General features: G+C 46.0%; 1 protein-coding gene across 1 annotated transcript in view; it reads left to right on the forward strand.

Annotated features, from left to right (window-relative positions):
• CAMTA1 (calmodulin binding transcription activator 1) overlaps positions 1-9689 on the forward strand; it is a 312119-nt gene that overhangs the window by 258195 nt on the left and 44235 nt on the right. Inside the window, exons 7-8 of the mRNA XM_009884071.1 lie at positions 4622-4762; positions 7070-8925. Of these exons, the coding sequence (XP_009882373.1) occupies positions 4622-4762; positions 7070-8925 (1997 nt within the window). The remainder of the gene's footprint in view (positions 1-4621; positions 4763-7069; positions 8926-9689) is intronic.

Below are 9689 nucleotides of genomic sequence, written 5' to 3' on the forward strand. Positions count from 1 at the left end.
GGGGCGGAAACGGCTTCGGATGTAAACGAGCGCCGCAGGAGCCGCTCTCCAACAGCCTCAGGAGAGCCGCGTCCTCCCCGGGGACGGGACCGCGCACCGCCGCGGGGAGCGCCCGCTGCGCTTGGCAGACCTGCGCGGAGAGCTCTCGGCTGGGGAAGGACTTCTCTTCAAAGAAAGGCTGAGTGTGACGCGTCTGTGCGAGTCCTTACAGAGGTACTAAAGTTCAGGAAGTGTCGTGAAGACACGGCGATGTGCGCGGGGATCTTCCCCACCCGCGTCCCCGGCGGTGGGGCTCGGGAAATCATTCCTTCGTAACCAATAATGAGTGGAAGTAGGGGGATGGAAAATCAAAGCTGAATTGTGCAGGGGTGTCTGGATACGAAAGGATAAATCTAATGAAAATCTCCTCCAGCCGAACTGAGAAATCGGAGCAAGGCCTTTGCTTCTGTCAACACCAACGCGGCGAAAATGGAAGGGACAGTGCTGCCATTTCCAATTGACCATCACCATGGAAACGGCCTCCCGGTGTCAACAGTTGGCAGAGCGGGATGTAGGCAGCGCGAGGCAGGCGTTCATTGCCATCACCAGGGCAGTGGGACAAAGGACCCGCGCGCTATGGTCAGTGCTTGAGGGTTTTCAAAGCGCTTTGTGTCAGTCGGGAGCAGCCCAGGGCAGGACTGTGATGCGAGGGTTTGCAGCGCGCCATCCAAGATACATCAAGAGGGGGATGCAAACAGAAACCTGGCCTTGATTATTCCAAATATTCCAGCTCTGTCAGTCTTTCCAACTTACCTGTTTCACATGTGAGATGTCGTTGTTGTCATTCAAAAAACAAGACGGGCCCTCCTGTCAAAACAGTGCAAAGGAGCAGCAAGTGGGGTGTCAAAAAGCATTGCGTAGCTTACATGTACGTGTATCTGCAAGCTGTGGTGTACGTATGGGATACAGACGAGCAAGAGCTTTGGAGTAGAAACAGGAAGCATAAAATGGATGAAGTGGCAAAGAGGAATGTCTAAGGGCATTCAGAAAGAGTGAAGTGGTCAGATTTAGATGTGGGAAGGTATTTTAGCGACACGATTTGCTTAGGGTGGAGGAAACCACAGAGAGGGAAGGGGTCAGGGTTTCAGCCGTTGACAGTGTTTGGTCTGGAGCAAAGGTGAGACAGCAAGGCGGGCTTGCGGTGATGGCGAGGAGGAAGATACCTGCATGATGGAAGGGCTGCAGGCCGGGTAATTGTGGAGGACTGAGTACCACCAGCAGTGGAAGAAGGCAGAAATAACCAGCATGTTGTAAGAAACCTGGACAATCATATTTTTCTGTGTGCGAGTTTCCTATGGCTTCTAAGCTGCCTTGCTGGGAATCTAGATCATTTTCGTTCCCTTTGCTCATGATGGTCAGACAAAGTCCCGACAGCGCTAATGAACAGGGCGCCGCTGGGCCAATACTGGAAGGTCATTTTTATTGTCTTTTCTTCACAAGGGGAGAAAGAGAAGGACGGTGTGAGCCTGTTCTCACTAAAAGAGGTTGGAGGCATCTCTGCTAGGAGCAGCGCTACCACTCTGAATTGCAGACCCTCCTCTAGCCTCACTTCTCTTCTTCAAGCACCCAGTGAAATACTGGCAATTCTCCTCAGCTGCGCTGCCTCGGTGCGACAGGCACTGTGCAGAGGGTGCGTGGCAAGGAATGTGTTGCTGCTGTAACACAGCAGCATTTAGACCCTTTCGTGGTATCACTGGAAAGGAAAGTGTTGGAGGAGTTCACAGCTTTCATTTTAAATTATAAGGAAATGCAGTAGGAGTCTGAACAGAAACCCAGATTAAAATACTTCTCAGAATTTCTGTTAAGCTTCAGTCATTTTATCCTTTTCTTTTTTGTATTTCTACATATGACTATATTAAATAAAATGTAGTTCTACAGCAGTTTCACTTTTTGAACCCCTAAGAAACAGGAACAGCGTGTGTGTGTGTGCTTTTTATTAACCTTCTTTTCATAATGCACTTTCTTCCCTATAGAAATCTCTTTTCCTGCTGCTTCATTATGTGTCAAGAAGCCAAGCGTGACATGTTAAAAGCCATCTTGATAGTATTTGGTATTCAGTACTAACAACTCACCAGCTCACAGGAGTTTTTCTTTTAAAGGGGGAGGGAGAAAATCTGCATATTGGATGTGCCAAGATAGTGGATAATTTGCATGAAGCATCCAGACATTATTTTTTTGCAATCTGTCACCCTTCACTGGCTTTTTATTTTATAACCTTCATAACATACAGGGAGCATAAGCACTAAAAAAAGTTGCGGCACATGGGCCGAAGCTGGAGCCAGAGCCCTTGAGTTCAGCTGGAGCAAGGCTAGAGAAGGACCTTTCCTCAGCACAACAGATCCACGGTGGGACTTTGTTATGCTGGAAGGACCTGCAAATAATAGGCATGCTACATAAGTACCCCGCTATAAAGCTGTCTGTTATTTCTTAACTTCCAGCTCACAGCTTGATTCAGACTTAAGAACCATCATCACGAATACACAAACCATGAGACACGATTCACTTACCAGACTTGCCCCCGTAATACACTGCTCATCCCGGGATTTAGCAGTAGTAGGGAGCAAACTCTGACATACTGCTGTAAAAGAGACTTTCCATATTTAGCAACGCATATCTGAGCTCGCTTCTTCAGCAGAGCATTTCTGAAATAACCAGAAATAACTCAATGCAAAGTTTCTCAATAATAATTACAGTTCAGAAACTTTATATAGTATAGGCGAAAGTATTCCAAATATGTTACTGCATTTTCATCTCACTGTCAATGTATTTTTTGCAAAACTGCTTTTTGAACATCACTTATTAGGCATAACATCACATGTGACAGAATAATGTACCTAGAATAATAAAATGAATGTGAGTGGAGGTACTGAAGTGGTAAGCATATATACACTTAAACTTAGACAGAATAACAGATACTGAGTGTTAAGAGGAAATTCAAAATTGTGAACATACTAGAAAGCAAAATCTGTTGGGTACAATAACAATAAATGTGGTTGTCAAGCAGGCATAGAGGGACTCATTACTAAACTAACTGCAGCACTTTAAATAGTGATATGAGGAAGAATACTTGTAAACCTTATTTACAATATTTCTGCAAGTTATCAGGCCCAGCCAATAAAAATACAAATTCTGTAATATAAAACTAGACCAAGATGAGATGCCGTTAGGCAAAGTAACATCAGTGGGTGATGAGGCGACACAGCAACAGGTGATAAAACAAGCAGTAAAAGTGCTTCACAGAGCAGATCCAGGCACTCTGTTCCTCCGGCTGCTTAGGGCGTAACTAAATAGGCAGCGTCCAAGAGGAGAACAGGAGATGCACGTGACACCCTGCCTCTTTGCCAGTGGTCACTGGCTGTTGTAAACGTGCCCTCATTTGCTCCTGGTCTTCTCACATGAAGCAGCTTGCAGCTTGTTGCCCCAGAGTCTGCGGGTGCTTCCGGCTGTGCAGTGATGATCAGCCTGACGTGCTGCTGCCAGCGTTTCACAGCTTCACATCGAGGACCTTCACCGCACAGGGATCTGTGTATTTTCAGCTTAGTCCTACCAAGTTGGAGGCCGTGGGCCTTTTAACTTTGATTCTGTATATTCTGGTTAAGGACTTTAGAATACAACGTGCAAGGAACATGCTTTGCTGGAGTATGACAAAGGCGCCCCTGAGAAGAAGCAGCGGTTCAGGCTGGAGCTGCCAGGCACAGGGGTGTCCTGGAAATGATGTTGCCATCAGCCAGCGCTTCCCAAAACCTGCAAGTGAGCTGTAGTGCATGCAAAGGATAAATAAATAATACGCACATATATATTGCTTAGAGAGCTATTAAAGGAGACAGAAGATGCTTTGAGTTAGTTGTTATGGAGAAATATTTTATAAATGCTATTTCCATTGTAAGTCAGGTCGAGAATATCACTGTTACGTGAAAATCTGCATCTAAAAAATTCTGAGAGGGAGCCTTTTTTCAAGTAATTTATATGCATGGAGTTTAGCATTCTTACTTAAATAGCTAACAGGCCAAGACAGTCCCCAAGAAAAGAGACCTTCAGTTTGCAGCATGTTCTGCAACATCACCCTCCCGTCCATTTTCCCAAATTACAAAAAAATTGTCCAAGTCTGAGGAGGAACTCAGACAGTGTCTGTTAGTGACTCCGAAAAAATGAGTCAGTCTTCACTGCTGCCAACCGGGATCTGACAATGAAGACCTGGCAAAAGGTTTGTATTTGCTGTTACACTGGCGTATTGTTGGCTGCTGATTATAAAACTAACTAATTTTGTTTTCATATTAGACAGAAAAAGAATCTAAAATGCTCCGTGAATTGTACCAGTTTACTTCAGTGAGACACAAGTATTTTGTTGCTTTCAGGTTTTTAATGAAGGTTACATGCACTATTCAGATGGTCCTTACCATTTTTCAGCTTGGAGAGCCACCATTAACAGACAACTGAAATCGAGAATGATATTCTACTGAGATTTTTGTCCTGATAAAAAAGCTGCAGGAGTGGGTTTCTGCTGTTCTTTTGGAGTGGCTTTTGATGGTTTCTGGCGTGTCTTTGAAGTTTCTGATGGGAGGTTTTACTGTTCTTTTCACAGTTCATGGCATTAAGTGGACATGCAGCAATGGAAACAGCAGTTCAGGGTTCTCGGTGGAACAGCTCGTGCAGCAGATCCTCGATAGTCACCAGACCAAACCGCAGCCTCGGACACACAACTGTCTCTGCACTGGTACCTTGGGTGAGTTCCTTGGGAGGGCACAAAATGATCACAGCTTACTCCAGACTTGGAGGAGGGTTTGTAGCACTGAAGGGGTGAAAGTGCTGTATCCTGAAACGTTGAGACACAATGAATTCAGAGGTGACACAAGAAGTCTTGAGCATAAAAAGATGCAGCTGGAACTTCTGGAAAAAACATCAACACTGTGTAACATGCAAGTTCTAATAAATGTTCTCTGTATGTGGCCTGCTCAAAAAGACATATTGTCCTCTATATGCTCAATTTTTGTTACGAGACCCTCAAAATCTGATGTTCTTCTAACTTCAGGCTCTGAACTCCTCGCCCTGCAGCCCACTTTGCCAATGAAAATGGGCTCAGGTAGTTAATTACAAGGTATCACTGGAATAAGACACGTTTTGTTTAGGTATCATGAAAATACAGGAGATATCTTTCCTGTTAAAGAAGATGGCTTTGTTTTGAGTGAAACTACGACAGCGAGAAACAGCATCCTTAGTATTAGCATTTTATAGAGAGAGTGGGAAGCTGAGTGAATCACTTTTCCAACTCATCTGCTTTATAGCCACCCCTTCCTAGTACTTTGGTCAAGTAAATTATATGACACATTATTTAGTCTTTAGCAAAATTTATAAAGGAAAGCTGTCAATGCTTCAAAGGGTTTATTTTTTCGTCTTTCTTGGGCAGTTGCATTATACAGTCAAGATTTAAGTAAGAACGATGACCTCTGAAATACCTGAGCTTGGATTAAAATTCAACCCTTAAGGCTCAGCATTTGATCCAGGCTTGCAGAGCTGAACATGAATCCTTTTATTCTTCCCTTTGATGTTTTGTCTTGTGCTAAGTCTACTGCATGCTTTTTAACGTAACAGTATTGCTTTGTTTTGTAACGGCTTGCACATTGACACATACATCCCCAATTCCTTACTGTCATCTGCAAAGACAGCAGTGTGAAAGCCTCTCCCCTGTTCCTGTTCATCTCTATTCCTAGGAGAACAGAGAGATTTAATATTGCATTTAGTCTCAAAAGCACTGCCCTGAACTACTTTAAGTGACCTGATTCAAATCTTGGGCACATAATAGAGAAGTTCCCCTTCAAGGGCAAGGAACAAAAGATTTAGCAAATTGCAGCAGCTACACAGAGGCTTTATGTTACCCCGAAGATGGCATTTATAACGGTAGCCATTAGCTATAAGGAGGAGGTTTCTTTCCCCCTTTAGTCATTATACAGTACCATAATTAATGTTCGTACCTCATTCTAGAGAAAATGAATCAATTAAGGAAAGAAACATCAAAAATTCATGGGCTGTTCTTTAATCAACAAAAGCAGTCCCTGCACCAGAGTTTGTGGCCAAGATGCCTTTGCAGACAGAATTGTTCACTTCACCCTACCGGATTTCCAGGCTCCAGGAACTTGGGTGATGTTCGTCTCTGTCGGGCCATAAAGGCACCAGCTAGCTGAACTCCGTGGAGGTTTGTCTTCTGGCGACCTTTGATTGAGCATTTTTTAGCTACTCTAATACTAATCATGCACTCTGCGTGCGACCTCTCAAAATACAAAATGTTTATCTGTCAGCATATGAATGGCTTAGAACAAGAGAAATGCATCACCATCCTTATGGGAGGGAAAGCTTTCTTTGTTCTGGCTAATGTACTACTTTAATAATTTGATTGGCAGCTGTAATAGGCACAATGATGACAAGAAGATAAGGGTTGCAGTCTCGACGGCAGGGTGATGCTAGGGACAGGAGCACGATATGGCATCTGTCACCTCCAGATTACCAGTCAGCATCCAGCCCACAAGAGCAGTTGTCAAATGGCCCGACATCAGCCAGCGTGAAGAGCTGAGCATCTGTGTCGTGGGGGCTGAGGTCTTGTCCGCGGTGCAGATGAAGCAGGGCCTGCGAGGCAGAAACCCTCTGCCACAGCTGACAGCAGCAGCCTGCGCTTTGCAGACTTTGCACTGAGACATAAATGCCGATTCCTCTCCTCCTCATGTGCTCTGATGGGGCCAAAGGGAAGGGGGTAGGTGCTCTGTGGGGTGAGGGGAAGAGTGTACACGCGCCTGTTTTGAGGTCGCTGTCATAGCACGCAATGGATGTGTCCATTAGGCGGAAAGGGAGCTGTGAATCTGGCACTAGTGAGAAATTAATTTTATTTCCAAGGTCTCTCTTGCCGTCTTGTACGTGTGCTCGCGCTGTCTCACACACACGTGCGTAAGCACGGCTGTCTTTTGCTACAGCCATAAGATACACAACTAGCAGCATCTTAATTTTGTATTTACTGAATGGCAAATGTTGTTTTCTGGCACAGGGGCAGGAAGCAGTGTGCATCACAAGTGTAACAGTGCCAAACACCGCATCATATCACCAAAGGTCGAACCAAGGACAGGTGGGTACAGCGCTCATTCAGAGGTACAAAATAATGATGTCTCTGAAGGCAAGAACGAGCACAGTCATGGCAAGGCCTCCAGCCGAGAGAAGAGGAACGGCAAAGTGGCGAAACCGGTGTTACTCCATCAAAACAGCACTGAGGTTTCTTCCACCAACCAGGTGGAGGTCCCTGACACGACCCAGAATTCTCCCGTGTCCATCAGCAGTGGATTAAATAGCGACCCGGATATGGCAGACAGCCCGGCCGTCACTGGCGTGTCCAGTATGGCTGTAGCATCAGTTATGGGAAGCTTGTCACAAAGTGCCACCGTATTTATGTCAGAAGTCACGAGTGAAGCTGTGTATACCATGTCACCCACCTCCGGCCCAAATCAACACCTTCTGTCCTCAGATGCAGCTGCACAAGGACTGGTACTTGCTGTGAGTTCAGATGGACACAAATTTGCTTTTCCAACAACCGGCAGTTCAGAGAGCTTGTCGATGCTACCCAGTACTGTCTCTGAGGAACTTGTGCTCTCCACAACTTTAGATGGAAATAGAAAAATTCCAGAAACCACCATGAATTTTGACCCAGACTGTTTTCTTAACAATCCCAAGCAAGGGCAGACTTATGGTGGAGGAGGTATGAAAAGTGACAGCATCAGTACCAACATAAGGCAGTCACCTACAACGGAACGTAGCTTCAACTTCAGTACAACTCTCACAAAAGAAATTAAAACTGAGGACACATCTTTTGAACAACAGATGTCCAAAGAAGCATTTTCCTCCACTTCTGCATCTAACACTCTCACCCTCACTACTGGTTCAGGTTTGCTTCCATCTGGAGGAGGTCTGAGCCCGAGTACCACCCTGGAGCAGATGGACTTCAGTGCCATTGACTCCAACAAGGACTATTCTTCCAGCTTCAATCAGACGGTCCAGAGCCCACATGTTCATCAGACCCCCTCCCCCAGCTTCTTTCTGCAGGATGCCAGCAAACCTCTTCCCCTTGAGCAAAACACACACAACAATTTGAATGACACAAGTGGCTCATTTGTGAACCCGTTAGGAATCCCCAGTGTGAAAACAGAGTCCTCCTCCCAAACCACTTCCAACTGTAATGGCACAGTGGAAACCAGAATAGAGTCCACCTCTTCTCTCCAGCTCATGCAGTTCCAAGCAAACTTCCAGGCTATGACTGCAGAAGCTGAAGTTCCCATGGAGACCTCCCAGCAGGCAGAGGGGAACGAAAATCTACTTAAATCAGGGGACCTTCAAGCCTGCAGCACAGAACACTACTTGCAGCCTGAGGCCAACGGGGGTATCAGGAATGGGAACAATCTCCCTATTCTCCAAGGAAACATGGTACAAGGACTCTATCCTGTGGCCCATCCCAGCTTAAATAACTCCTCCAACATGGAGCTTAACTTGGACCACTTTGACATCTCCTTCAGCAACCAGTTTTCTGATCTAATTAACGATTTCATATCGGTAGAAGGTGGGAGCAACGCTCTCTATGGACACCAGCTGGTGTCAGGGGACAGTGCTGGACTGTCTCAGCCTGAAGACAGTAACAGAGCAACCTACAACCAGGCTGAAATGTGCATTCCTTGCTGCAGTCCTCAGCAAGCCAACATGCAGCTCAGCAGCACAGAGAACGGAGCCAGCACCATGGCGTACATGCATGTGGCTGAGGTGGTCTCAGCAGCTGCGGCACAAGGCACTTTGGGGTTGCTACAGCAGAGCGGTCGTTTGTTCATGGTGACAGATTATTCACCAGAATGGTCTTACCCTGAGGTGAGTCTAGGGCTTTTACTCATTTACTTTACTGCTTTATCTTTCATTGCTTTGTTAGTAAGGGCTCTCAAGAACTGGTTTTTTTTGTTAAAGCTTTGACAAGGCTTTTGAAATATTTCTCTTGGAAGTCAAAGCATCCAAGGCCATTTGCATGTCTGAGTGTACTTTTAATTAAGCACTTCATTACCCTGACAGGGCCCTTTCTTCACTTAGGAAGCATCTGAACAGAAATGTTTTGTTCCATTGAAAAGCAAAGTATTTCCCACATGATGGCTTCATGGTACTACCCAGCCCCATTAGGGCAACAGAGTTTGCAAACTGGAGATAATCCTTAAATCTGGCTCTGATGTTCTTAGTAGCATAATTCCTGACCTGCATTGCCTTAATGAGTTCAGCATTTACTTCCATCCCACAGACTATCCAAAATCAGTCACGTGCACCACAAGGTAAAAACCCCAGCAGCACAGACTTGCCTGCCGTGAAGGAACGCGAGAGGAGAGAGGCGGTTCTGAGCCAGTAATGGAGAGGCAGGTTGTTTTGAATTTTAAAAAAAAGGTCCTTTGTGGTTTTGTAAGCCCAGCCCCATAACACTGTTGTGTCTGTTGCCTTATGGGGGTGTATAATAATTGCTCAGGAAAAGCTCTCTCTGTTCCCCGCGGGGACCGGGCGGGCCCCGGGCAGGACCGCTCCTCTCCAGCCGCGCTCTGCCGCAGCCGCACGGGGCTCCCGGGACGCGGCGCTGGGGGGCTTCGGCCTCCCGGGGC

This window comes from Charadrius vociferus, unplaced genomic scaffold (assembly GCF_000708025.1).
Source record: "Charadrius vociferus isolate BGI_N301 unplaced genomic scaffold, ASM70802v2 scaffold784, whole genome shotgun sequence".
NCBI lineage: Eukaryota > Metazoa > Chordata > Aves > Charadriiformes > Charadriidae > Charadrius > Charadrius vociferus.